At 40.1% G+C, this 13667-nt stretch overlaps 1 protein-coding gene across 1 annotated transcript in view; it reads left to right on the top strand.

Annotated features, from left to right (window-relative positions):
• edil3a (EGF-like repeats and discoidin I-like domains 3a) overlaps positions 1 to 13667 on the top strand; it is a 71912-nt gene that overhangs the window by 34757 nt on the left and 23488 nt on the right. The window contains exons 5-8 of the mRNA XM_070903835.1: positions 959 to 1140; positions 8357 to 8512; positions 9622 to 9766; positions 9961 to 10145. Of these exons, the coding sequence (XP_070759936.1) occupies positions 959 to 1140; positions 8357 to 8512; positions 9622 to 9766; positions 9961 to 10145 (668 nt within the window). The remainder of the gene's footprint in view (positions 1 to 958; positions 1141 to 8356; positions 8513 to 9621; positions 9767 to 9960; positions 10146 to 13667) is intronic.

Below are 13667 nucleotides of genomic sequence, written 5' to 3'. Positions count from 1 at the left end.
ACATGCCCTATGGATACATGCCCCCTTTCCATCTGTTTCTTCATTGTGTTTCATTTCTCATGTGTTTTCTATTATCATTCGATTTCCCAATAGGCACTTTTAAAAATGGAAACACAAAGAAGTAGTTGTTTTGCAGCACAATAAATACCCTATTGGATAAACATTGCCAGAATCCCTTTCACCACAGGTATGTCTATTAAAATGCTATCGATGTGCCTGGACATACCAATTATGTTTAAGAGGGAAAACAAACTACTTAAACTACTTACAGAAGAGAGGACAGTGCTTTGGTCTTAAGATATTGCTGTTATCCCAGCCTGTAGGATGTTTAAAGCCGTTACAAAGCCTGTTGACTCTGGGGAAGATGCTGTCCAGAAGTGGCCGCAGCTCCTTGGCTTGAAGCCTGAGGGCTCTGTTACTGATGGAAGAGATGAAGGAGCAACCTGTTAGTCCCTCAGGATGTGGACAGCATGAAGGCAGAGAGGAGTCCTCTTGTTGACTGCTGTGACTCAAAAGGATTTTGCCATAATGGAATCATTAGGGATTGTCTCATGATGAATCAAAACAACTTTTATAGTAAGAGAGACAGGAGTCAGGGTGGACATATACTGTATTCTGAGTTCAAAGACGAGGTCTCAATAGGAGACACAAAAATAGAACAGCAGAGAGTGAAGGAAAGTTGCAGTTTTAATGGCCGTGTCTGATACTGGACAAGTAGAGGAGACCAAGGTTTTCGTGTCTTTGACACTGAGATAAACAAGGATATCGACTCTGATGTGGAGACACTGAGGAGAAAAATGAAACAAGATGCGGAGGACAAAATCACTGACATTACGAAATGCAGTCTTTGTGGTATTTTTAAAAATCTATATGCATTCCATAGGCTGAGTTTCACATATTTTTGTGTGCTAAAATTACACGAAGGCTCATCTGTTTCTTTCTCCCTCTCTTCACTCAGAATGCTCTGGACCGCTGGGCATGGAGGGCGGTATAATCTCCAACCAACAGATAACAGCCTCCTCCACCCACCGTGCTCTCTTTGGCTTGCAGAAGTGGTACCCGTACTTTGCACGCCTCAACAAGAAGGGCCTGGTCAATGCCTGGACTGCTGCCGAAAATGACAGATGGCCATGGATCCAGGTAAAGCACAGTCACATGACAGGAGACACACAAAGCCAGGGCCAGGCACAAATGATTAAAACACAGGCACAGTCTTAGTTATGGAGACACTTTATTCTCTTGTTTTTTGTGGCTTTGAATAGTTTTGTTTGATTTGTATTTGTATGCTCCCTACCGTCACTTGGTTGTAGTTAATGGTTTGTATAAATAGCTGAATGTGAAAATGCAACCATTTTAACTTCAGAGTTAATTACTGATACTGTGAAATTGATGGCTCACTTACTGGTAATAAAGAGCAATAAAAAGTGTTAGCTGGGGGTAGAACAGATGCAGGTGTAGTCAGGTGTGAGGAACAATGTAAAAGGGCATAACTCTTTTCAGCTTGTGGCTGTTGCGTCTCACTTTGTGATCATGATTTGCGAACAGTTACTCAACTGTGCCATCTCTTGTTCTGATGTTCAGTTGTGACATGCTCACAAATATAACTGCATTGACACTTTGTAAAGATGGATTTTGTGTCAATAGTAGTTTGGATAATCACTGTGCTGTCAAGACAGAGGTTTGATGTATAATTTTACACAACACTCAACATTAATATTAACCGTCATTTTCGTGTTATCCACAAAAAAGATTGAATTCAGTTTAACAATTCTGTGCCTCTTTTTGTCCCTTTGTAATAGTGTTTCTGTGACCACCTAGGGGGCTTCATCTAAAACAGCCCTATGAATTGTGAATTGTGAAATTACGTGTCCACAGCAGCAAAGCATTGATACACACAAGTCCCCTTTTATTTAGGCTTTGTTAAAGTCAACCTTCATGCTGTGCCATTAGTCGGAGCTTATTGTCAAAGAACTGCACAGACAGGTCGATACGATAGATTGCCTGGTGGTCCTGAATTATTATCAGCACATCACACAAAAAGATTCGGTCCTCATCAATCCCGCCCTGCCCAGATCCCCGAAAAATCATTCCCAATGTGTACTATTACATAATTTTAACCCTACAGAAGGTATTGAAGTGGCTGCAGCTCCCTCAGCTCAGAAGATCTTGCTCCAGTGTATGAACACAAGACCTATGTAGAACTGATTGTCTAGATTTATGCTGAGCAAATAGTCATACATCATCACCCCGTGCTGAAACAGCTGTGGCATATAAAACATCTGTCAGATGATGTATAGCTATGATATATAAATTTCCCCCAACTCCAATTCAGTGTGAACTCCAGGTCTAGTCCCGATGACATTCTCATCCCCCAGATTTCACAGTATTCCACATCGATAGATAGGATAAAGAGTAACAGTAATGAGTTGTTTAGCTAGTTGATTAATTAACTATTATATAAATGAAGTTTTTTGTAGCTTCGTTACATTTCTCTTACTCTTGAGTCGCTTCTGTGATGACAGAAACACTGACAGCAACCTTTTGAAGTGGGCTGTCATCAGATGCATGATACACAGCCAATGAACTGTGAAGAAAATATAATAGAAAAACATACTACAGCGTGACAGCATGATGGTGAAAGTGAAGCTGTACCAAACAACAAGAGAATAGTAAGACAGGGCTGAATGGTAAGACATGGATTTGTAAAAAAAAAAAAAAAAAAAAAGGAAAGTGAGCGAGAGAGAGCGAGAGAGTCAAAGGAACAGCCGACATGAGTGAGAGAAAAGGAGCCTGGCACATGGAGAGGGCGAGGAGAACGGGACATAAAACATTCAGGCGGTTTGTTTGACTTTAATGATGCCACGTGGGATGTTGCGCAGGATGCTGTAGGCATTGTGTGTTTCTACAGAGGGCCTGGATAATTGGGACGTGAGTACAGAGGTATACAGTCATGTCAGTGTTTTGGGATTATGCTAAGGAGTCGGAGGTGTGCTTTTGTAGTGCAGAGCAACGTGGTGTGACTGCATTTGCGTGTCTGTCGTGGCAAACAGGTTATACTGAGAGATGACAACCCCATCAGGGTAGGGATCAGATTTGTCTGGCTATTTGTAAGGTTTTCTCTGGTGCAGTGTGTGTCTTTGGATGCCAGCCAGAGTCAGCCCTGTCCCCCTAAACCTCAACAAATGAATCAAACATAGAGCAACATACTTTGAATAATACATCATAGAAGAGCAGGCAAAGCACACATTCACTGTATATGTGTTTGTTTGTGTTTATGTCGGTTCATGTGTTTGTGGATTGTGTTTGTGTTTGTGTTTGTTTTTGTGTGTGTGTGTGTGTGTGTGTGTGTGTGTGTGTGTGTGTGTGTGTGTGTGTGTGTGAGATCGCTATTGTTCACACATCTATGTACTGTGAGAATATCAGTTTTCCACAGCCTCGCCACAACTAGCTCGCACATAAAATTGCATTTGAACACTCGAGGGAAATATGCTGCCGGTCTGACCAATATCAGCAGAATGTAGCTCCAGTCGGCTGTGTTGGAGGAATGAAACAATCCAAATCACTTGTGAAGGCTAAGAGGTCTATACATAATTTAATGGAAGTCAAACAGTTAATGACATAAAGTTCAGATGCAGATCTCCATCGGTGTGTTCACAGTTGCTGTCATGTGCCGATCTCTTTATATAAAATCTGCTTACACTCTTATTCTGTGTCTGTCTGGGGAGCTTTTCCCTTTTCATTCCAGTGTAATCTTAGTTATTAAAACATTCAACTCTACAGTCTGTTGAGATGGTTGAGATGTGACTATGACAAATGCCTTTCCATCACAGTTTATTTAATAATCACAGCATGACTGCAATCATTAGATACTGCGGTACCAAAAGTGTTTTTTGGATTGAATGATATAAAATTTCCTACCAAAACTTATTCTAAGATAGAAATGAGTCAACATTCTTGAGCCTATATTTACTGCAGCACCTTTAGCACTGAGAGCTATAAACAGATGTCACCGATGAGTAATTCATCAGTCCCTGACAGCGGCCTAACAGTGCTGACCACCTCTTCCCAGGTAGAACTGCTTCACTGTGGTGGGGCTGCCTATCGCTGGCCCTACCATATCATCTCAGCGATGCTTTAGATCTGGGCTTATTGTTCGTGCCATTTCAAATCCTTTACACGTGTGCAATGCCCCTATGGCCACACACAATGGTAACGTGTTTGCATATCACTTGCTATTATTGTGTTGTTATGACACGGTCTGGATTATTTTTATGCTGTGCTCTCGGAGGGTTAATGGTTGAGTGGCCACTTTTACACTTTTTTTTGTCGCAAACTTTCGCAGACATGGGAATATAGTTAGGCACAATATACAGATCATTACTTTACGCACCGAACATCATTTAAATAAGCCAAAAAAGAAGGAATAAACAAAACCATGTAATTTTAGAGTGTACCTAATGTTATTGTTATAGTTAGAAAAAGAGAGCACAATAAGAGAGACAAGGTTGTGTATACAGTGCCACAGGGCTCATCGGTAGATTCAAAGACACGGGACCGTCTAATTATTACAATACTGCTGCAAGTCCCTCAACAGATTTCTCGGTGTGTAATCAATAGAGGGTATTTTTTTCACTTTATACGCTCCTGACCTTTGTGTGCGTGTGAGGTCTTGCTTGTTGATATGATTATATTTGGTAACAGTTAGTGGTCTTGGCAATGTAAAGGACTGGAAGCTAGTCACTGTGTAGTCAGTTTCATTTTCACCCAAAGGCTGTAGCTGTAAATAAATGTAGTTTTGCATGTTGAAATAAGGTTTAATGAGCTTTGGAGAGAATTTAATGGAAGGTATAGAAAAGTTATTTCATTTGTTGTTCTTCATTGTTTATCACGGGGCTCTCAGGTTCTGATCTAATAGGACATAAGTTGGTGACAAAAAACAATAGGCATTTGAGATGAAGAATTTAAGTTTAAGTCTTGATTAGGGCTGCAACTAGTGGTTATTTTCATTACTTATACTATTGAGAATTTTCTCGATGATTCAATTAACGATTCTGTTTGTAAAATGTCTGCCCGTTATAATTCCCCAGAGCCCCAGGTAACCTATTTAAATTACCTGTTTTGTCAGACCAATGATGCCAAAACCCCTAAAATAGTCAGCTAGCTATCAAATGCTGTAGAAAAATAGCAAATTGTCACATCTGGAGCCAAAGGTTTTTTGGCATTTTTGCTTGAAAAAAGTGATTGATTGATTGATTGATTGATTGATTGATTGATTGATTGATTGTGAAAATAGTGTCGAATTCATTTTCTGATGATCGACTAATTGTTTCAGCTCAAGTCGTGATGCATAACTCAAATTTGATTCTGACATGGATGGTTACATGCTCAAACATTTCTCAACATTTTCTCAAAGTAGTGAATGATTTTCAGAGAGAAAACCTGTTAAGTCTCAGCATGCAAACAAGTGGTATTCGCTTTGTGTTGCAAACAAAGTTAGAGAACAGAAATTATTTGATGTAGAAGTTATTTTTCTTCCGAAGCTCATGCATTTCACCCAGAGCACTTCATACACAAGATACTGCGTGTTTCAGGAAAAAGGGAAAGGGTGAAATGGTGAAAGGGTAAGAGTTCATCCTAAAGTTTGTCTTCTACAGCATTCCTTCTAGCTCTCTTTTGCACAAACTCAGTAACTTAGAGACGCAGAGGACACACACTTCTGTAACTTTGTTTCTTTTTTAATAATAGAAAAAGTTAAGACATCTTTATTCAGCATCTTGATATAGATCTGCATCAATATATTCATAGAGGTAGACAGTCATGCTGATTTGGGAAAAATGTGTGAATCTGGTTCATTTTATGTTTTTGAATGAGGATAGATTGTGCAGTGATTCATGACCACTTCATGTCATCTAAATGTGGGTACAATTGCACAGTGCATTCAAGAGTTATGGCAGTTTTGTGAAATAATTATAGTTGAAGGAAAGTGGTATATCAACAGCAAAGCTGACAACTTTTTGGGGTCATACAAATATGTTTTGTACTAAATGTGTTGTGGGGTACTCTGTTGTGGTGTGTTTCTCAGTGTAATTGTCCCCCCTTCTTGCAATTAAAGCGTTTTAGGTTAACTGTCTCTCCCTCTGAGGCATTTTCCTGCAAACTGACACATATAAGTCTGTAGACAAAGGTCTTCTCATGGAGCATGTTTCCAACGATGCCTCACTCAAACAAATAAATGGATCACTATTAGCGCCGAGGTGACAAACGTATGTTTCTGAGTGCTCATTAAAAATGTGAACGATCACCCCAATTACCCCGGCAGTGGCCTTTTAGTGACAGGGCTTCTAATTAGTGTGAGAAGTATCTATCTCTATGGAGTAAACTGAGAAGAGCGAAGAAATGCTGGGAATGAGTAAGAGTGGGTCATCGCAGCTCTGAGGGTAGAAGAGGGGTCCTTATGTATAATTAACTTGAAATGTTGGTTTAAGTATGTAGAAAAATATGTGTAATTGAGTCTTGTCTCTACAAATGGAACTAAGAACTGAGGAAATCCACACTGCAATATAATTATTATACATTACTCCATTAGTTTTTGACAGTTCAGACAAGGTTGGTGAACATAAACAGTTCTTTTCTTGTGCTGGATCCGTAAGAGCCAATACTCTAATCTCTAATGTCCCCAGGAGACACAGCTTAGAGTTTTTTCATTAACACAAAAGGAGAATATAACTTAGTGGGCTCAGACTTTCTGTTTGAGCTTTTGCTCTCAAATATTTTACTTGTAAATTGCCTTATTTCATAGTAATGCTAACATGTCTGCACCGGAAAATGAGCTCAAGCCCCCGGAATACCATCCTGAATGTGGTCACATTGTCAGTGAAGTTAGACTTCCATTCCTCGTGGATCAGCTTTAAAATGGTTCATGTTCTTAAATAGAAACTGACTTCACAAACATAAACTGAAATATAGTCTTATTTGTTTGCAATATCACGGTAAAAATAAATGTGACCTTGAGCCATACTCGTCCACTTCATAGGAGTAATTCAAATTCTTTTTTAGTCTGCATTTCTTTTTTCGGATGGGCTGTTCCAAGTTAATGGTCCTTTGCTTAATGCTCACTCCATACTGTATTATTGTTGCCCTTCTGTTCTGCAGCTATGGAAGACTAGACAGCTGCATTTTTGTATGTTGTCAGAGGGTGTAGAAGACAAGCCAAAGTGTCTTTTTTTCCTGAAAATGAAGCAGCTTGGTGTGAATGTCTTGCCAAAATGATTAATGAATAATTGTCACCACCATTTATTTACTTTATATTGTTTGTCACAGACTATCATAAGTGTGATACACTATTATAATACCGAAATTGCGTTGTGTTATCCTGCCCTACTTTTTTGTATCAATATTAATATTCACTGTAAAAATGAGGCAGTCTGTGTGTGTGTGTGTGTATGTGTGTGTGTGTGTGTGTGTGTGTGTGTGTGTGTGCATGTGAGTACAGTGTGTGAGTACAGTGTGTGAGTAACCCAACACAGCGGCACTCCTTAGTCACCACAGGCTTCTTCATGTTGTTACAATGAAGTCAGCTGTCATCAGCCGTTACGAAAAATATCAAAATAACTCCGGAGACTTCGTTCTCCAGAATTACAGGGCGAGTGAGGCACCTTTTGTAGTCATCCAATAATGACTTTTTTTAAGACATACACTGTAGAAAAACATGGATGTGGCATGTTGTAACATCACTCATAGGTCTCTGAGGCTTGCTGCCATCCTGTAATTGGAGACAGGCTATTCAAGACATGGAATCATGGGTGGAGAAATCAAAACCCATGTAATGGTGGTAGAATTCCAACCCTACCAAACATGCTGTTGCTATTTTGTGAGAGTAAAATATGTGGAATATGCACAATTGTGCTGAAAAGCAATCTATCAAAGTGGCCTGTCATTGATAAACATGTCAAACCAAGCTTGAACTGGTGTTTAGCACGTCCATCGTGCTTAGATAATAATGACTCTGCTTTGTGTGCGCTAAGCAGGATCTATGGAAACATTTATCACCTTCCTCTTTCTTAGCTTTCTCTTTCTCTCTTGGCTCTCCGGGCTGCTTTACATTGGCACCATATTGACAGTCTGCACAGGGTTGACAGACTGGATCTTGAGCGTTAGGATTGATTAAATGTTCCATTTGATCACAGACTTTCTGAATAAGATGGATGGCCCTGACAGAAAAGATACAAGAGGTTGAATTGATTCCCATGACATGCACACACTGCTCGTGCACACACACAGACACAGATGCACGCATTCAAATTGTCTGAAAATGAAGCTATCGTTTCTTGATTTTGCCTTTTTTCTGACTCCACAGATAAACCTGCAGAGGAGAATGAGGGTCACAGGCCTAATTACCCAGGGTGCAAAGCGTATCGGCAGCCCAGAGTACGTCAAGTCTTACAAAGTAGCCTACAGTGATGACGGGAAGACCTGGAGAACATACAAAGTCAAGGGCAAAGATGAGGATATGGTGAGACACACAAACACGGGCATACACACCCATTGTCATCTCTCCACTCTTTCCCTTTCGCCTCTCACTCTGTAATACACAGTACACATAGACCCACGCTCACACACGTGCACACACAGCGACGAGAGACTGCACTCAGTCAAGGGCAGGGTGGAGGACATGATGAGATGGCTTTTTAATTAGCTAGCACACACCGGGCCCATCTTGCTGCCCCTTACCCCCCTCCACTTTTATGACTTCTAGATTGAATTTTTATACTATTTGGGGATGAACAGCCACCAAATAGGCCACACAGCGTTCTATCATTCCTGACAGCAAACCACGGCTGTCCTCCATTTGGCCGAGCTCCGAATGACCCCAACCTCCAAACTTCCTCTCAAATTTATTACACGGAACAACGACTCTGGACTTGAATGTTCTGTGATCTCAGTTTCGTTTGTTGACTGTCTTGTATTTTTCTTTTTTTCAGCGTGTCGTCAGTCAAAATTTGGCACGCAGAAAGCAAGAATGTGCAGGATTGGGTGTAAATTTGTATACAGTATTTTTGAAGTTGTAACCGTATGAGCAGACTGGGACAAATGCCTCTACAGTAGGACCCGTCAGTGTGTTTGAGGTTGTTACACGCCCTGATCCTTGACAAGATATAAGTTGGATTTTTCTTTTTCACTCTGACCTGTTGCCACCCAATGACAGCTCCTATTTCCTGCATCGCATGAAAACACACTGCTCTATCTCTCCCTTGCTTTCTCTTTCTCTGTCTCCCCCTCTCTGCACCTCACACATGCAGTACATCCGTCACTCAAATTTTCGAGAGTTTCTGTCAGACTATCTCAGGTCATTTGGATAAAACACTCCAGAAGGTATGGCTATATAATTGGAACACTAATTTAAAACACACCACTGTTCTTATGAATTACGGGCTCAAATGGCGCGAGAAATTGTCTATTTTTCCCTGTAATTCTAGCTCATTGACCTTGAATGACAGCAATTTGTTGAGTGTGGAGTAGACACTAGAGACAGCGCCAGATAGGCTGCTACATTACAGCAAAACTGATCTGTTTCACCATCATCCCCGCCCCCATCTGCTTTTATTTCATCCCCTGCAACAGATTTTCAGAGGAAATGTCGATAACAACGCTCCGTCAGCCAACTCCTTCACCCCTCCCATTGAAGCCCAGTATGTGCGCATTTACCCCCAAGTCTGCAGGAGGCACTGTACCTTACGCATGGAGCTGCTCGGTTGTGAGCTAACAGGTGAGTGAGCTGAGCATATTTCATCTAATTGTACACAGAAATGTATCATATAATTATTTGAAAATCCACTGCAGCATGCCTCCTGCACAGTTGGTAACAGCACTGAAAATGTACTTTTTTTCGGGGGGGGGGGGGGGGGGGGGTTATAAGGTCAGGAATGTTTGAACAAATCAATATGTTTTTTTTGTTGCTAGGGTGCTCTGAACCACTGGGAATGAAGTCAGGCCATATCCAGGACTACCAGGTCACGGCCTCCAGCATCTTCAGGACGCTCAACATGGACATGTTCACTTGGGAGCCTGGAAAGGCCCGGTTGGACAAACAGGGCAAGGTCAATGCTTGGACAGCTGGACACAGTGACCAGTCACAGTGGCTACAAGTAAGACGCTATCTGAGCTAAATCTGTTATCTGTTGTAGCTACTGTAGGGATTAGATGAATATATTAGCAGGGAAATGAACAACAGACAGCCAGGTTCTTGCAAATAACTGGTTTTCACTCTGCTGAGGGATTAGTTCTTACCTCCCTGGCATAGTAATTGATGGTGTGTACATGGTAATGCATGCCAATGGTTTCAATTATATTTCAATGGGAAACACTTTGATGTGTACACTGTCAGTTGTGAGGGAAATTATATCTTAAAATCCTTCCTCTATAAGCTACCTTTCAGTATAATTCTTAGAAATAGTCAGTAATAGGTAGTCACTTCTTTTTTTTTTTCATTTTTGAATCCAACACCCACACTCTGTTGGAAGAGTGTAGCCTTGTTATCTTTGGCTGGAGCCCAGGCTTTCTATCTCTATGAAAACAGCCAATCCATTTGTTTTCATTACTGTAACTGATGGCTGAAAATGTCTCCTGAAATGGACAAGACATGTCTCTAAGTGAACATTTACACACTAGTCTTTCTGCTTAATAATATGTGAGATCAATGGAGGCCTAGGGAGTTTAAGTTACATATCAATCAGATTCAATCATGCCCAGTATGCCCTCATGTATGGCCTCGTATATTGGATTTTGTTTTTGTTCTTTTAAGATAAAAGGCATTAAATGCTCTTTGCTTTTAGAGTGAGAAACCACAACCAACTTCAAGCTGTAAAACTGATAGAAGAAATTGTGATGTGGATCATCTTCTCAGGGAATTAAAGATCAGAGGGATTTCTTTGATTTCTTGGCCTTTCTGCTGCACTCGCTCCATGCATACCACCTCCCTAGCAGTGACACAGTTAGCGCTCCGTAGTCACTTGTCTGGCCGGTATTAGATTGGTCGATGCTTGAGTCAGATATGTTTTTTATTACTCTGAAAGCTTTTTGCAGAGGGTGATGGTATGCAAGGGGGTGTGTCGGAGGAGACAGGAGGAGACAGGTACTTAGGCAGGCCCCATCCAGGCCAGGGAGCTCGGTGAAGCAAAATTGATTGCTGTGGGTAAAGGAAAAACATGTGGTCTCATATTACATGCTGTGCCGGCAGGAAAGGGGAGATGCTATACAGGCCCAGTGAAAAAATCAATGGCTTCCACTGGAAGGACCATTTCTGCGCACACAGGCATATATAATATCTGGCTGAAGTAGACATTAAGAGTTATATACTGTAGTGTTCTGTTTCACATTTATTCTGACACAACTGTTGGAACTGACCAATCTTTTTATATTTTGTGACCATCTTCTATGCATTTGTTAAACTCCCACAACCAGTGTCTTCAGTATACTGGTTGCCATGGCAAATAATTGATTCTCAGTGACATAAGTGAATTACTTTAAACCTTACAGATTAATGGAATTAATCAGCCCTAATGACAAATTAAGTATTCCTATTAATCAAGACTACTTCTCTGGTGTGCAGTGGAAGCAGTGGTAAGGTCTTTACAGACATCGAATATCAAACTGGATTTCTTGATGCACAGGACCGGACACAATCTCATTTCAGTATCAAATAGTGGAGTCATGAGCTGACACACAGATTCTGTCATGCTACTCAATCTTTGAACTATACATAAATATACATCCAGCTGTAAATATCCAGTTTTTATTTTTGTAGTGGTAGTTGTTAAATAAATATGTATTATTATGTATAATTTGCACATTGGTCCAATTGAGAACAACGTTTTCAGCAGACTAAATACTTCAGAATAGAAATGTTATGCCTCAAAACACTGTAAAATCTAAACAAAAACATCAAGAAGTGGACTTGTTTGGGGACCGTCCAAGCAAAAGTTATTCTGGTCTGGCAGGAGATAAAATTACACAGAGGGAGACCAAACCAGAATCTTTCAAGATGTTTTCAAGAGAGGAGCTGAAACTGTCAGACTGAGCTGCCAAGTGTTCCAGCTGGCATAAGCTGATTAGTTAATTATGCACATTAACATGTCCACATAGCAAAGAGAAATTGCCACAGAGACAGTAGCTACTTTTCAATTTCACAGAGTCCCTGTTAATGCAACACATGCACTGCAAATTTCCTGGCAAGTACTATTCCAGGGATGTGGAGAGTTTTTTTGGTGGATTATGGTAAACATTCCTCAGACAAAGAAATAAACAAGGTTGAAATGGAGTGATTGTGCCTCTTCATCTCACATCTATGTATTTGTATTACAGTCGACAAACTACTTACCACAAGGATTCACTTTCCTGAATCGTGATGTTGAGTTCTAAATCGCATCTCATGTTGTGGGTAGCACTGAACATGACAGGAAGTAAAGAAGACTTGAAGCAAACACGTACTCCATTCTGACACACCTGGTCTCACCTTTCATCTTCTGTCTTCTGCTTTTGCTATTTTTATTTAAATATCTGAAATTAACCTTCAAATTGTTATGTCAAATTTATGGAATAAGTTTAATATGGGTTCACAGTAATGACATGCTGACATTGGTCTGAGACCATGTTTATCTATGTATAACTTCAGTTTATTTGCTGAAGCTCTTGAGTTAAAAGAAAGATATTTAACAACCTGTTACACTCTGGATATTGAGACACTGTTCACTATTACTTGTGTAGGGAATGAAAGCCTTTGGATACAGTAACTCCAAATAAATATGCAGACAGAAAACTATTTTAGAATATTTGTATTTGATTTTGCAATATATAAAGTTTACCCTTCTACAAATGCACACTTCTCACTTTGATTTATTACGTGATTTCACGCTTGGATTTTTCAAATAATCTGAGAGTGAAATCACATAATAATATTATTTCTGATTTATAAAGTCAGCGGTGTTTAATGATCTTCACTGATCCATTCAACATTGACAGACTTGTAATCTTTCCACATGTAAAGATGTCAGGTTAATAGTTGGCTATGAACTGGACATTGGCAGGTTGACAATGTTTTGCAGGTTTGCAGTTGTTTTCTTTCATATCAGGAAATTCCCTTTTTCTGTCACGCAGCATACGATACAGTGTATGTTAGTGTTAGAATGGGTCACAAGTGAAAAAACAGAAATATTTTTAATACTATCAGATATGTTCCACGTAGTGCAGCTCATGTCATTGTTTCAGATTAATCTTTGCCCCCTTTTTTTCTCCCAATTTGGAAAGAGTTCTCTAGTAACTGCACTGCTATGTAACCCCACTTTTGGCTATTGCCTTACACTATTTCCACAATTTCTCCTGTTTCAACCAGTGGGAGTCGCCAATGCAGCAACAAGAGCAAGAACCCTTGCTATGCTTCTGCAAACACGGCCAACTATGTCCGTAGTATTGGCATAAACATGCAACATAACTCATTCCATAGAGAACATTATTTAGGACGCATAACATTTACATCTGTACAGTAAATATTTTATTTAATTAACACCCCAACATGTAATGTAAAAATGTCACGTGTAGACATGGCCATGTATAGACATTGACAGTGCAAAATGCATCACTTCATTTGCAACTTGTTAAAGTTATTTGTAGCC

The sequence above is a fragment of the Enoplosus armatus genome, chromosome 4, assembly GCF_043641665.1.
Source record: "Enoplosus armatus isolate fEnoArm2 chromosome 4, fEnoArm2.hap1, whole genome shotgun sequence".
Classification (NCBI taxonomy): Eukaryota; Metazoa; Chordata; class Actinopteri; order Centrarchiformes; family Enoplosidae; genus Enoplosus; species Enoplosus armatus.
This window is presented reverse-complemented; position numbering and strand designations above follow the sequence as displayed.